The 15,905-nt window shown below is 40.8% G+C and overlaps 1 protein-coding gene across 2 annotated transcripts; it reads left to right on the top strand.

Annotated features, from left to right (window-relative positions):
• The first annotated feature begins 4 nt into the window (after positions 1–4).
• ehmt2 (euchromatic histone-lysine N-methyltransferase 2) lies at positions 5–15,554 on the top strand. Of its 2 annotated transcripts, none has more exons than XM_084919243.1 (28): positions 5–86; positions 1,477–1,546; positions 1,821–1,988; positions 2,101–2,357; positions 2,794–2,872; positions 2,981–3,063; positions 3,150–3,284; positions 3,383–3,454; positions 4,981–5,092; positions 5,887–5,970; positions 6,270–6,406; positions 7,100–7,243; positions 7,633–7,949; positions 8,032–8,265; positions 8,773–8,855; positions 9,179–9,285; positions 9,696–9,818; positions 9,945–10,046; positions 10,269–10,373; positions 10,686–10,858; positions 10,972–11,139; positions 11,983–12,127; positions 12,237–12,314; positions 12,441–12,556; positions 12,964–13,050; positions 13,158–13,236; positions 13,602–13,777; positions 14,784–15,554. In XM_084919243.1, exons 1-28 carry the CDS (start codon positions 60–62, stop codon positions 14,962–14,964), a joined length of 3,642 nt encoding a protein of 1,213 aa, XP_084775369.1. In that variant the 5' UTR covers positions 5–59; the 3' UTR covers positions 14,965–15,554. The 2 variants fall into 2 exon arrangements, with proteins under 2 accessions (XP_084775369.1, XP_084775370.1); XM_084919244.1 differs by having other exon boundaries at positions 10,704–10,858.
• Positions 15,555–15,905: the final 351 nt, after the last annotated feature.

Below are 15,905 nucleotides of genomic sequence, written 5' to 3' on the forward strand. Positions count from 1 at the left end.
GGGGCGGGGCTCCGGCCGTGACGCAGCACGCTCACATACGTTGACGGTCACTGGGAAACATGTCGGCTTCTGAGACAACGACAAAGGTAGCTAACGTACTGCAGCTGAAAACTGCATGCTAAAGGAATTTACGTCTATTCGTCTACCTTTAAACTCCCCAGTTTACCGATACTGCATACTGCCAAGCTTCTCTTGACTTTACATATCGATTATAATAGCTTTTTTATTGAAACCTAGGCTGCACTGCTAGCAATGTTAGCCTGTAACAGTTTTGTGTTACCTGCAGGGTTACTCTTATCCAGATGATGTTTTGTTGCTGTTTTGTATTTATTGACCAGAAACCTTTGTAGCAATCCTCTGTATAGCAAGTATCGCACCTCGATCTGTTTTTAGGATATGTTTTTATTCGTAGTTGCTAGTTAGGAGCTTTTTTTAAGTAAATTTTGCACCAACGAAACATGGACCCCAAAAGAAATTAAGATTTTAATCAGTCACAGTTTAAAATCCCGTTTTAAATTCACTTTTCTATTTGGTGTACTGTTGGAGTAAGGGGTTTTTCTTGAGTCGTGTAAAAAGCATGAATGGAATTACTGACTCATGGCGGCAGTTTATGTAACATAACAGAAAATTTCACCTATTGGCCGACAGGTTTATTTTGGAGAAGTGAAGGCCGAAAGTAGTGGGTTTTATTTTTTTTACCTAAAATAACTTTAGAATTACATTTGTGACCGTTTTGATTGTAGTGCCAAAGAACAGACACAACACTTTTGAGATGAGTGATGCTGTGATGCTCACAGTATCCTCATATCCTTGTCCTGCTGCCCCTGATTGAGGTCCTGTGTTGTTTGTCAGTAGGAAGCGTTTCTATCGAGAGAACTTGCTGGGCCCAAAAATATTACCATAAGGCCAGAGATAGAATGAGTGTAGTGGATACACATTTAGACCTCTAGAGTGCATGCTTTTACATGTACACTGGTGTGAAAAAGGTTGTCAAAGTCCTGTAGCTAAATCCAATTGAGATGCTGTGTCAAGACATTAAAAAGGGGGTTCATTGTGGCTGATTTTCAACAAATCCGCAAAGATGAGTGGGCTAAAATTCCTTCACAGCACTAGAAGGAGTTATTAGGTTTAGGGGCCAATACCTTTTTCACACAGGGCCATTTGGGTTTTGATTTTCCCTTAATAATAAACAGCTTCATTTAGAAACTGCATTTTGTGTTTGCTCGTGTTATCTTTGTCTTATTATTAAATTTGTTTGATCTAAAACATTTAAGTGTGACAGACATACAAAAATAAAGGAAGGGGGGGGGCAATACTTTTTCAAGCAACTGTATATTTTGCATGCATGCAAATATACAATATAATTTCTTTGTGTATTTATTCTACCATCTTCGACGTGGTTGAACTGCAATCATTTCATTAAATCAGCCTGTTCTATTATCACTCGTTTCACTTGTTTCTTGTTTTGTCCACCAGGAGCACCATGAAAATGACGAGTCAAAAACATCAGAGGAGTCATTAGCTGGGTCAAGTCAAACAAAGGAAGGTAAATCACCAGCTGTTTATGCAGATTATGTTAATATTTGAAATATATTGAAAGACATTGTATTGGTTTGCAATTAAATGGCCTGTGAATGCCATTTGATCTCATATGAGTACAGTGAATTGTCATATTAAAGAAATCAGACTGAGATGTTTTGAGATTTATGACATGCTGCACATCATTACACTACCATCAAGCGGCAGATTGTAGCATTATGCCCAAGAAATGATTTCTCCTTGATAAACTTTAAAATTCTTGCACTCCGGATATTCCTCAGATAATGCAGCCTCCACCTCATCTGCTGCTGCCACCAAGACGGAGCCCATGGGTGTTATGTCATCACTGTTGTCGTCCCAGCAGCCCGGGAAGGATGCTTCCACAGTCAGAGAGGAAGGAGAACAATGGTCCCCTGCCGCCTCCCCCCAGAACAAACCTGCTGTTACAGGTGAGCTCAGATTGCGTTAGCTGCTGTCGAAATTCTCTGAGTTGATTTCGTTGATTTAATTGGACTTAGTTTACAAACTGAGGAGATAATCCCTTTTGCTTTGATTTGTCAGGTCACACAGCAAATTCCCTTCTTCCGACGACCTCGTCGTCATTGTCGTCGTCTCCTTCCACGTCCTCGACTTTGTCTCCTGGCCGAGCAAAGATGAGCGTTTCAGGGCCTGGTAGCAGTAAATCTGTCCTTCCACCTGGTCCTCCATCCTCCTCCTCTTCTTCCTCTACAACAGCTGCTTCTTCTCCATCTGTTTCCCCTGCACCACCCAAGATCCATCGGGCGCGAAAGACCATGAACAGGCCTCCACCAGGGCAGGTGAGAGAGGAGCTACTCCTATTTGGTATGAATCATATTTGGTAAATTTCTTTTGATTCTTGAGTTGTCATGATTTATTATCTGGATTTCGACCAGTTGTTAAAGGTGCTTATTGTAAATTATTGTGTTTTAAAAATGACTTTAAACCTTTAAAATGACCTAAATCTGTCAAGAATTTAAATGCCTGTGGAGAAATCCCTGCTGTGTGTTTAATGGGGTTTAAAACTTGAGGAAATTGGATATCATTTAGGAAAACAATGATATTTTTGTTCCTTTCCAGATTGATAAGCATATCTGGACAGTGTTCCTAAACTCGGAAAGGATCAAAAGGATATTTGTACTTTCGGTTTCTGCTTCCATCACAAGTTTGGTCTTAAATTGCATTTAAAATGATATTAATATACCTGCAAACACTCTGGCTAATTTTTCTCCTCAGATCAGTCAAATTGAGGGACCTGTTACATCTGTGACTCCTTCAGGATCCTCAGCCAGCCTTTCTTCGCACTCTGAACCTGGTCAGTAGGTCTAAACTCACAGTAAATGAATTAAATGAGCATTAACTACTGCTTTACTTTAAAACTAAGCCTTGTCATGGTTTGTATCACATTGTTTTGCTTCTAAAGTTGCAAAGAGGAGGAGGCTGGATCCTTTATCAGACAGCACACCTGAGAGATCTGAAAATGTTTCCGATAACGCTCATACTGAGGTGAGACACTTGTTTTGGGGTTTTTTTTGATTTAAATAACAGTTGTTTGTGGTCCATTTCATATCTGTCTCTCATCCTACTTTCAGGAAGGAAGCTCATTCCATAAAAAAGCAGAGTCTGGAATTGCACCTGGAAAGAGCATCAGCTCCGTGGGGAAGTCCGCGGAGGAAGTAGGCGAGAGAATTCAGATTTCTAGTCCGTCCAGGCGAGATTCTGAAAAGGTTTGAAGCCATCAAAAGTAAACCCACATTACACTGCTACAGTGTGTTTATGAGCTAAACTTTAAACTAAGCTTCTTCTTTTTTTTTTTGCTTTACAGTTTGAAGATGGTGAAGAAGAAACAAGACAGCAAGCTAAAGACACAGAGAGGCCAGTAAACACCTCGGATCACGTGAGTAGCTTCTTGGCTTGATATTTGCTTTCTTGTTAGATACTTCTTTCCTCATTTTTCTATTAACCTCCTGTTTTATTACTGTATTTACACCTGTACATGTGACTCTAGCATTTTTTACAAATAAATAACTGCAAAGTGGGGTGTGCGTAATTATTCAGCCCCCTTTGGTCTGAGTGCAGTCAGTTGCCCTTAGACATTGCCTGATGAGTGCTAATGACTAAATAGAGTGCACCTGTGTGTAATCTAATGTCAGTACAAATACAGCTGCTCTGTGACGGCCTCAGAGGTTGTCTAAGAGAATATTGGGAGCAACAACACCATGAAGTCCAAAGAACACACCAGACAGGTCAGGGATAAAGTTATTGAGAAATTTAAAGCAGGCTTAGGCTACAAAAAGATTTCCCAAGCCTTGAACATCCCATGGAGCACTGTTCAAGCCATCATTCAGAAATGGAAGGAGTATGGCACAACTGTAAACCTACCAAGACAAGGCCGTCCACCTAAACTCACAGGCCGAACAAGGACAGCACTGATCAGAAATGCAGCCAAGAGGCCCATGGTGACCCTGGACGAGCTGCAGAGATCTACAGCTCAGGTGGGGGAATCTGTCCATAGGACAACTATTAGTCGTGCACTGCACAAAGTTGGCCTTTATGGAAGAGTGGCAAGAAGAAAGCCATTGTTAACAGAAAACCATAAGAAGTCCCGTTTGCAGTTTGCCACAAGCCATGTGGGGGACACAGCAAACATGTGGAAGAAGGTGCTCTGGTCAGATGAGACCAAAATGGAACTTTGTGGCCAAAATGCAAAACGCTATGTGTGGCGGGAAACTAACACTGCACATCACTCTGAACACACCATCCCCACTGTCAAATATGGTGGTGGCAGCATCATGCTCTGGGGGTGCTTCTCTTCAGCAAGTGTACACCACTTTGTATTGGTCTTTCATGTGGAATTCCAATAAAATAGATTCATGTTTGTGGCTATAATGTGATAAAATGTGGGAAAGTTCAAGGGGGCCGAATACTTTTGCAAGCCACTGTACGTGTCGTGACAAATGTCTTTAGCTCAAATAAGCCATCAATAAGTTGCAGCGGGATCATTATTAAGGAGTTGGACCATGAAGATGCTGACACACTCAATATGTGCCATTAGACATGTTTAAAGTTGCTGTCTTGTCAGTAAACTGAGGAATTTGTACTTTTAAGGTAGACATATTGTGCTTATTTTCAATCCCATATATTTGTTCTTGGACTCTGTAAAAGTCATTTTGCACACTATAAGAGAATCCATGGATGCAGCTCTTCATTTTATCCACCAGCAAGGTGTTCTAGCTCAGCTTTCTTCTGATTGGCTGCTCTTCGTATAAACTAGTCTTTTAGCTTGAAACTTTAACAACCTCAAAAATGCAAACTTTGGTTGGAGTTTTAAAATAATCAGCCACTACTTAAAAACCCCACTATTTCACAAATGTTATATTTTTATATTCAGATGTTTATTTTTTATTTATCTTTTACTTGCAGAGTTCAGAGCCTAAAACACAGAGAGTGGTCAGAGAGAGCGAAGAGTCTTCATGGCCACTGTCCGATCAGGACAAAGAGAGAAACGCGGCTGACGTAGTGGAGACAGAGGGAGGTGAGTGATGTCATCTACTTCCTACTCTCTGAACCACACTTCTCTGTCAAAGAGATTGGTAACCTGAAACACGCTCCTTGCAATAAGAATTTTTTTTTAACAGTAAATTTTGAAAAATCCAGGCTCTTACAAAAAGCAAATTGGTCACAATTAAAAACAATGTGCCGCACACATTCATACATCACTTTTGTATGCATAGAGGGTTTTAGTTGCTTATAATACACATCAATGCATGCATGTGGAAGGATTTAGAGTCAGTATCTTCCCCAAGGACATTTGCATACTGGAAAAGTTGTGAGAAAAACCACCAACCTGTCGGTTAGTGAAAATGAACATGAAGCAAAAAGCCAGAGAAACATTTTGTGTTGCGCATTTGTTACACATTGGCATTAAGTGGAAAGTTAAAAAGATCATAGAAATGATCTAAGACAGCTGTCAGATAATGCATAGAGTAGGCCGTCATCACAAACAGGACATATATGTAAAGAAAAGCTCTAAAGGACACCACTGCCACCTCAACCAGGACCTAAACACTCTTGTGAAGAGGAATCCTGTGTCCAGACTTGCAAAGATCCCACGCAGACTCAGAGCTGTAACTAGAACCAAAGGTGTCTCTGAAAACATATTTGTTTTCTGCTGATCAGTGAGAAAAGGCCTAAATGGCTTTTTCAAATTTCAGCGTTGTAAAGCATTAAAAGCTGTGTAGCATGAGTGAAGAGCATCATGTTCCAGTTCCTTTTAGTGCTTACAGTTTTTTTTTGTTTTTTTTTTTGGGTTTGGTTTGTCCTTGACAGGAAGGTCTGCAGAGTACACAGAGGTTCCCTTGGGTGCTCTGGACATCGCTGCTGCTGACAGTCTGACACTTTCTCCTCATCCGGGTAGGTGTAAGATGGATGTGTCGCTCTAAAGTAGATTATACAGGGGCAATAAAGTGGTGTTTACCTTTAATGATGCAATGATGCTTTGGTTGTACTGAGCAGTTCAATTAGAGCAGTAGAACAGTTACTTAACAGAGTGGAATTCATTTCCTTTAAAAAAGATTTATATTGGATAACACCAAAATCACCCAATTATATTTTTCAAACCTAAGTATTGTCTTCTGTAACAGTTGAGGTTTAGATGACTTTAATGTTAACTGTTAAATCACAAGTCAAACCCTGCCCCTCCACTTTTGCAGATGGAAGTGATGCAGGAGACACGGAGCGGCTGGAAGAGCTCCCCCTGTGCAGCTGCAGGATGGAGGCTCCTCGGGTGGACAGCACCAGCCACCGTGTCAGCAGACAGTGCATGGCCACTGAGAGCATCGATGGAGAGGTTTGTCCCTGTGTTTGCTCTCTGTGTTTACCCTGCAGGTGGTTACTTTTATAACATACAGTATTAATTGATTTCTTTAGCTCTGTGTGAGGTAAAGTATTCAACATTGGAAGACTTTTTATTTTTTTTAATTCTGAGTTTACTACATGTACAGATGCATTCAGGAGAATCAAAAGACTGTTTCTCTCTCACCTTAGTATAAAGAAGAATTTAGAAAAAATCTGAGCATTTCAGGGAATGTATAAAACTCAAACCTATGTACACTATGATAGCAGTGCGAGATATAAATCAATAGAGCTGTGTACAAGGACAGTACTGAAAATGCACGCGTTATGTGTGTAGGGGTAAAAGAAAAGCCGATGAAAGCTGGATTTAAGATCAAGGGTAACTTTGATGTGGGAAAAAATTTGGAGGATCAAATATGTGCCTTTCATCTGGATCCAGCTCAGACATTACTTTCTCTTTAGCAGTTATTATTATACAGCTGGGAAGTGCAAACAAAAATATAACCTAATAATTGTTCATAGAGTTTTTTTCTCTCTCATTCTCTGTCTGTAAAACTGTGTAAAATGCAGTAGATGTCATTTTTTTATGGCAATAACATCTTAAAAATATTTAATCTAACTCAGTAAAGGTTTCAGAAATCCTGAAGTTCATTTAAGTTCACTTTTTCTCTCCTGTTGTGTTTGTCAGCTGCGAGCTTGCACCAATCGGACTATTAAGGGGGAGACCATGAGGCCGTCCAGTCGGGTTCCCCTGATGGTGCTTTGTGACGTCCATCGCTCACACATGGTCAAACACCACTGCTGTCCCGGCTGTGGATATTTCTGTATAGCGGTAAGTGTTAAAACCACCTGCTTTCATATTTGAAGACTCTAGAGTGTCTATCAAATGTGGTTTTGGCATCTTCTTACACAACAGCCTGCGAGAATGTGGCTCAAGTTTGTTCCTGTAGAGTTTTACACGTGAACTGAAACCAAAGGAAGTTGTTTACAGAACTTTAGACTTTAGATATTTCCTTAGTTCTTATTTCTCCTTCTCAGTTCTCCTGTATATTGTCTCTGATAATGGTCTTAGTCCTCTTTTTCTTCCTTCTCTCTTCTTGTTTATGCTTTTCTTCATCTGCCTCAGTATATTCTGTGCAGTAGACTTGTTTTTCCTCTTTGATATCTTTTTTTTTTTTTACATATCTGGTTTTATTCTTCTGCTTTATGCTCCTCTTTCAGGGCACATTTCTTGAGTGCTGCCCGGACCAGCGCATAGCTCACCGTTTCCACCGGGGGTGTGTGACGGTGCTGGGCGGCGGGCGCAGCAGAGCAAATGGCGGAGGCATGCTTTTCTGTCCCCATTGTGGCGAAGATGCCTCCGAGGCGCAGGAGGTCACTATCCGGTCGTTCGGCACGGCCTCCGCAACTACGGTCGTCACCATGTCTGCTTCCTCCACCACCACACCGTCTCTGCCACCATCTGTCCCCACGGGACCCTCTCTCACAGCCTCCACAGGTGGGATGAAGGATGGGAAGATGCCTGAAAGACCTGTCAGGTAAGGCTAAATGACATGGGAAATGTCAGAATTTAAAATGTGTGTTTTCTTTTTTTGCTTCCATACTTTCCTGTCTTTTCAGTGCTCGTATGCGTAGTCACGGCTTGGTAACACCTGCAGTAGAGCAGCAGCAGCCTCCTCAACCTGTAGCCTCAGCTGCAACTGCAACCACCGTCCCCCCAGCAGAGGAGGGCGTGGACAGCGTAGGACCTTCGCTCTGCATGCCAAATGGGAAGCCAGTCAGCCCAAGTGCACTTCCACCTGGGCCCAGTAGGGCGGCGCTGCAGAAAGCCATTCTCACACAGGACACAGAGAGGTTGGAGACTTGATTTAAGTTGAATTATTTTCAGCTCTATCTGGTTAAAGAGCTGAATACCAGGCTGAAGCAGGTTTAGTTTCAGCTTTTGAGCTTCATTTGTTTCCTTAAAATATACACACAGCTCTCTTTTTATATTTTTTCCCCAAGCAGAGCATTCCTGTCATCGTCTGAAATCTCTTAATCTGTTTTCACAAGTGAACTTGGGGTTGGGCTTTATTCCACAGAGGTGCAAACTCAAATGTAGTATTCGCTAACAATAAATGCACCACTCTGTTATCTGCTCTGTTCACACATCGGTGTTCAGGGCTGTAGTGTGTGTAAAAACGGCTTTAAACTTGCACAGAAAGATGATACATTGCTGTAAATGCAGGCAGAAACATCTTCCATCGCTGTTTGCTCAAAATCTTCCAAAAAAGTGGCTAATTACAAATGGCTTTCTCTGAAAAACTAAATCGCTCGTTTTTTTGAGGCCAAATTGGTAAATTACTGCTTTTCATTCGCCAGGAGGAAGAAACTGAGGTTCCACCCTCGTCAGCTCTACCCTGCCGCCAAGCAAGGAGAGGTGCAGAGAGTCCTGCTCATGCTCAGTGAGTGGCGAAAACTGCAGCGCTTCCACTGTGCTACTTTATATTTTGACTTGTATACTTTGACAAAAATGGTTGTTGCCTGTTCTTTTAATAGGTATTCATCATGATAGAGTTCATTATGTAATCAGCTTACAATCAGTTTAAATTCCACAATCAAAGAAAATGTTACATATGAACACACTAAAGAAAATAAACAGGCATGGAAGTGCTGTTACTCCATCACATCACATGTAAATTATTGCCCTGAAATCTTCAGAGTGAAAAGAAAGCAAACACATGACCACTAGTTATCTATTAAGTGTGTGTGTGTGTGTGTGTCCCAGTGGAGGGTATCGATCCAACGTACCAGCCGGACTCTCAGAACAGGCGCTCCGCTCTTCACGCTGCAGCTCAGAGAGGTCTGCTGGAAGTCTGTTACATGCTGATACAGGTGAGAAATGAATCGCCTGGTTACACTTGTCTTTGCTTCTTTCACCTGTGGATGTGAGTTTACTCGTTTTCTATGAGGCTGCAAATAGAGCTTACTTTTGAAATTTCAAAATTAGTGTAGTTTGTATAGTTTAGCAATGGAAAGAAAAATCTGGCATGCTTTTTAAGAATCCCAGATGAGTCATAGAGATGGTTGCTTTTTCTGATTAATGGCCCAAAACATAAAGATAACTCTTGCACTGAACAGCCTTTTTTTATTTTATGATGCTGTTTGCATCTGATCCTTTCAGCTCTGCATTTTCACAAACAATTAACCATTTAAAAATGAAAATGGGCACACATCATTGCTTTTAGGATGTGCCGAAATTAAAGTATTTCATTTAAATATTACACTTGATTCCACACTGACAGGCTGGTGCTCAAGTTGATGCCCAGGACAAGGACCTGAGGACTCCTCTGTTGGAGGCTATCATCAACAATCACGTTGAGGTGGCTCGCTACCTGGTCCAGAATGGCGCCTGCGTCTATCACGTTGTAAGTGTCTCCAAAAAAATAACTGTGAACCATAAGAGGTTTGCTGGATATGGATTTATTTTTTTTAAATAAATGATTATTATTTATTTATTTATTTTATTTTTTTAATATATCATTGTTCATCAGGAGGAGGATGGATATACTGGCCTCCACCATGCTGCCAAGCTGGGAAACCTTGAGACTGTCAACATGCTTCTGGAGACGGGGCAGGTTGATGTGAATGCACAGGTAAAGCAAGATCCTGGATGTCTATTTTAAAGGAGCAAGATAGCATTTTTGTCTGCCATCACTTACTTTCTCCCTATTCAATGAAAATTTCAGCCTTTTCCTGACAAGGAAATGATTTGATTAGACTTTGTAAAATAGCCAGAGATTGAACCACCAACCTTCTACATGGCATATGATTCGCTCTGTTGTCCACTCCCGACTCTTCCTGTGGGCTTGTTTCAGGACAGCGGGGGCTGGACGCCAATCATCTGGGCCGCAGAGCACAAACACGTCAATGTGATCAAAGCGCTGCTGAACAGAGGAGCTGACGTCACCATCAATGATAAGGTAGATTTCTACCATAAACTCTGCAAAAGTACACGATACAACTTCTTTGTGCAAGCAGGTGGAGTCGCTCCCTGCTTGGCTTTAGCAAGAATGCAAATTTTAGGCATTAGCCTCACTTTTAAGCCATATTAAATGTTATTGGATTTTCCTAAATTCAGATTAGGACTTTGGAAGGAGGAGTGCATCCACAGCTTAGATAATGGAAACATGTTTAAGCATTATGAAGTGGTTAAACAATTTCCTTGCTCATTGGTGTGAGAGACCACATAGATGCAGTTGTATGAACATATTTCAGGTTTTTACTTTAAACAGTCACGTCTTTCCCATCAGGAGCTGAATGTTTGTCTCCACTGGGCGGCGTATGCAGGAAATGTGGATATAGCAGAGCTGGTGTTGAACGCCGGCTGCTCCCTCTCTTCTGTTAACGTACACGGAGACACACCACTCCACATCGCTGCCAGAGAGGGCTACTTGGAATGTGTTACGTGAGTTTATATACATCTGCTTTTATTTATCAACACATTTAAGGAAGTTGGAGACATTTTGCTACAGTTGGCTGGACATAAACTTGTTTTCTCTGGGTTTTTGTTTTGTGCAGGTTGTTCCTGTCCAGAGGTGCAGACATAGACATCATGAACAGGGAGGGGGACACACCTCTTACACTGGCGCGAGCTGACACGCCAGTGTGGGTGTCACTCCAAATCAACAGGAAACTGCGAAGGGGAATAACCAATCGCATGCTTCGGACGGAAAGAATCATCTGCAGGTAGGTGTTTTGGCATGATAATGTGTTGTTTACATGAAAATAATCAGCAGTGCAAATTCAAGAATACAATTTCTTGCCAAGATGGATGTAAGAGCTAATATTTGGTACTACAAAGAAGTGGAACCCCAAATACAGCGATGAAAGCTCCACTTTTATTTGGTTTTCTAAAATGTTAACAGAAACATGAAAAAAATCCCTCCTTAAGTCTACCCCTAAATAAAAATACATGACGCATAATGAGGTATGTTGTCATATTGGTTCTGTATGTTGCAATATATTTTTAATAGATGAGACTTTGAGAATTGGACTCTATTTAACCCTTTCATGCATGAACTATAATAACATCAATCCAGATTTTTTTCTTAAGTATTTTTATTCCTCTTTAGCCATGTAAAAAAAGATTTTTGAACTTCATTTTTTTTAAACATGTACTTTCCAAATAGTTTTTTACATGTCCACTTACACATGTCCACTGGCTGACCAGTGGGTAGCAGGGTATCGACTGACACATCAGTGTCCAATGTAGTGGTTTCTGTGCAAGTATACCATCAACACTGACACAAATGCAAGAAAACAGCTGTTGAATAGCTGTCCACTGTAGTGACCACTATGCGTAAGTTGAAACCTATCACACTGTGTTCTTAAGTCTATACTAGGCACACCCACCATTTATCTGGCAGCTCAATGCCAGGTTCACGCCCCAAAACCATTTTATTTTTGTTATCAAGAGCCATGAGTGCATCATGTATGCTAAATGATGTGATTTATGATTAGGTCCAGGGGACTTCCCATGGTCGATCAGTGGGGAAACATGCAGATTAAGCTTTTTGCTTTGTGTGTCAGTGACATCGCACAGGGCTACGAGAACGTTCCAATCCCCTGCGTGAATTCGGTGGATGATGAAGGATGTCCATCGGATTACAAATACGTTTCAGAAAACTGTGAAACTTCAGCAATGAACATAGACCGTAATATCACACACTTACAGGTAACTTCATTGTGTCTCCACACAACAGAACTTTTATTTTGAAAAATGTATTCTTCATTTTTCCTTGTTTTTTTTTTTTTGTTTTGTTTTGTTTTTTCTCCCCCTTCAGCACTGTAGTTGCACTGATGACTGCTCATCTAGCAACTGCCTCTGTGGACAGCTCAGCATCCGCTGCTGGTATGACAAGGTAACAAACTGTCTGGGGAAAAAAATACCATCATAATCATTAGCAGCAGATTTCATATGAAGTTAAATTGGCAGAGTTATTCTTATTCTATCATTTTTTTTTTTTCACCTCTTTTTCTGTTACAAGGATCAACGGCTGCTTCAGGAGTTCAACAAAATCGAACCTCCACTAATTTTCGAATGCAACATGGCTTGCTCTTGTTATCGAACGTGCAAGAACAGGGTGGTCCAGGCAGGGATCAAGTGAGTATCAGCAATTAAAGAAATGCATAAATCTCAGCCAGATTACACGTCAGACTACAAACCGACACCGAATAATCCTAACCTCATATCATCTGGAAAGATTTCTAACAAATAAACTCAACTGCTAAAGTTTTGATTGGGGGGGAAAAAATGATTCTTCTCTTGTGCAGTAATCAACAACCTGCTGACCATCTTTCTACATCTTGCTGAGGGCAGCAATGGTAAAGCAATAATTATTAATCACTCTGCACCTGAGTCAGTCACAGATGTTTAACAGTGCAGAGGCAGCCATGTGTTGCAAATAGCCATCACTGGCTTTTTTTTTTCCCCCCCCCCCCGGTTGATGAGTGTCTGCTTGATACTTCACCCTTAACCCTATTTTTTTTTTTTTCCTCTTTCCTCCTCAGAGTTCGTTTGCAGCTGTACAGGACAGAGAAGATGGGCTGGGGAGTTCGAGCTCTGCAGGACATTCCACAGGGAAGCTTCATCTGCGAGTAAGAGGAAAAAAAAAAAAACCCCTCTGCTGGCACACACTAGGCTGCTTTTCTGTGAAAAGCTAGAGGTTAAAAAAAATGAAGCTTACCTTCCTCTTTCTGCACAGATATGTTGGAGAGCTGATCTCAGATGCAGAAGCAGATGTTAGAGAGGACGACTCCTACCTGTTTGACCTGGACAACAAGGTGAACCTTCTTAAATTGTGTATTTCAAAACATGGACATCATGTGGGGAAAACGGAAAGAGGGGGCACACAGCTTATTAACTGTAGAATTATTAATCAAAAACTATGAAGTAAATAATTGACCAAGTTTTAATCTTGTGTTTCGAAGGTTAGGGTTAGGGTTTAACCCCCTTTCTTGTGTTGACACTGATTCTAAAAATATGAAGATACTTTTATCATGGTACTTTGAATTGATGATTGTGTTGTTTCTGCAGTATTTTAAATTGTATTTACTAATTTAATATGAATAAATATGCCCATAGCAGAAATAAATGTCTGCTATGATTTCCTCAACTGTCTTAACGGTCTTTTTTTTTTTCTGTATAGGATGGGGAGGTGTATTGCATCGATGCCCGGTATTACGGCAACATCAGCCGCTTCATCAACCACCTGTGTGACCCAAACCTCATCCCAGTACGTGTGTTCATGCTCCATCAGGACCTGCGATTTCCTCGCATTGCCTTCTTTAGCTCCAGAGACATCCTCAGTGGGCAGGAGCTGGGGTAAGACGTCATAAGTGCCTGGTTGGACCTTAAAGTTGTGGTCAAGAGTTTACATGCACTCATCATGGGCATGAATGTGATGGTAATTTGGGGCTTTTGATTTTACAGCATACATATTTAATAACTTTGAAAAACAAGAATTGGGTTAATCTGAGAAGAATAATTGTAGAGTTACATGAGCTGGGAATGGCTGTCATAGCAGTTTCGAACAACTGCTATGACAGATCATCTTAGGTTTTCATCTATAGGTTTTCATCTTGTGAATAACTTGATCATCTTTTCAAACAACTGTGCTGTACGTAAGTACAGTGGATCTCTCTGTCACCCTCAGGTGAGAAAAAAATCTTAGGATGTTTGGAATAACCCAGGAACCACCTGCCATGAACCAGAAATTCCTGGAATCCGGTCTTTAAGTGATGACATATGAACTTTGTCATCACATATGAGCTTCCGGGTCCAAACTACTCGGTTTATTAAAGCTGTTGTGTTTTTAAACATGTTTTAATGCTTTGTATCTTGTTCCGTGTAATCTGAACAAGCCCCTAAAAACAGTCAGTGATCACTGTCGGCCTCTCTCGGTTTTTATTACACTAATCATTTTAAAGCTCAGTTTTTAAAACCTTACAATGTAACTTCAGCCCAGCTCATGCAGCAGTGTTTTAATGACTAACCTCTTATTGCGGATGGATTATCTCAGTTAATCTCCTGACTGAAGTTTGGTCCGTTTACAATAATGCCATGCAGTTGCATTTGTTCCTAACCATCGGAAACCCTCGTGTTAACTTTTATCGAGTGGAAAAAAGTTGGTGTTCATCCTCCAGCTTCACTGTTTTTACATTATGAAAAAAGAAATTAGATTACCATAACCATACACTTGCCCATGAAAAGTGTATGTGAACTAAATTGAACACAACTGTGTGTAATTTATTTCCTGCTTAGTTGAGCCCGCTTTTCTTTCTGTTATCTGGAAATCTATTCTAATGGTCTGCTTCTGATTGGTCCTTAGGTTTGACTACGGAGATCGGTTTTGGGACATTAAGAGCAAATATTTCACCTGTCAGTGCGGCTCGGAGAAATGCAAACATTCGGCCGAAGCTATCGCCCTGGAGCAGAGCCGGCTAGCTCGGCTGGAGGCCGGCCCAGAATCAGGAGCTGACTGTGGGCTGACCATGCTAGGGAACTCTTAAACAAAAACAAAAAAAGACACTTACCCATGGGGCCTTTGGATTAACTCCTTCTGTTGCATACACTAGTAATGGAAATACATCATAGCGGGGGTATATCTTCATTCATCATTCAATTTTATATCTAAGGTGCTGTGTGTTTTTTCTACTTGAACTGCAATTTCTTTTCCTGAAGCTGTCAACAGCCACTTTATCTTGTCGAGGATTTGGGCCGGAAGATTTTTTTTTATCATGTAGGAGTTTGGAGAAAGAAATGACAGAGGTCTTGTAATTCTTTACGCACAGTATTTTAACTGTAAATCATAATGTACTCATGCCTTGACACTTTGCGTGTTAGCAGTCTGTCATCATGTACCAGTCATGTATACAAACATGTATTTTATACCTTTTTCTTTCTTTCTTTTTTTTTTTTTTTTTTTGTTTCTCTTGTGCCAACAAGTCATGCATTTTGATACAGAGCAGTAATGGTTCGGGTGTTTACCCATGCTGGACCGAGTAAGGTTGTTTTTGATTACCATGTTAGCTTTGTTTTGTTTTTTTTATACCTGCTGTTTACTGTCACATGTAGTGTAATAAAATAACTCGTGAGTTGACTTCTGTGCTGTGGCTTTATTAAAATTAAGAATCATGGCCTACACATGTTTAAAGTCACTTGATTAATTTGTTTTATTTGTGCTCAGCCTTGAGTTTGTCGGGTTTTTGGTTTCCTAGCTTCCGTTTTAACAACAAAGGCCCTTTAGACAAATGCAAAGCAAGAGGAGTGGGAAGCAGGACTGGGTATGATCAGATGTGAAGATTAAAGGTGGAAGTCTCACTCTGATCAAATTCAATTTCAACACCGAAGAGACTCCACACTAATGTCTACAAGTCCAATTTAAAATCACCAGTTAATCTAAGAGGCAAGACACACAGACACATAAACACAATGGCTGCAGACCTTTGCT

This window comes from Perissodus microlepis, chromosome 22 (assembly GCF_051167445.1).
Source record: "Perissodus microlepis isolate ML-2025 ecotype Zambia chromosome 22, ASM5116744v1, whole genome shotgun sequence".
Taxonomy (NCBI): Eukaryota; Metazoa; Chordata; class Actinopteri; order Cichliformes; family Cichlidae; genus Perissodus; species Perissodus microlepis.

Coding starts and splice junctions, on each gene's coding strand:
- ehmt2 (XM_084919243.1), top strand. CDS start 60: ATGTCGGCTTCTGAGACAACGACAAAG. Junction 11,140..11,982: donor ACGGAAAGAATCATCTGCAG/GTAGGTGTTTTG, acceptor TTTGTGTGTCAG/TGACATCGCACAGGGCTACG. Junction 12,315..12,440: donor TCCGCTGCTGGTATGACAAG/GTAACAAACTGT, acceptor TTCTGTTACAAG/GATCAACGGCTGCTTCAGGA.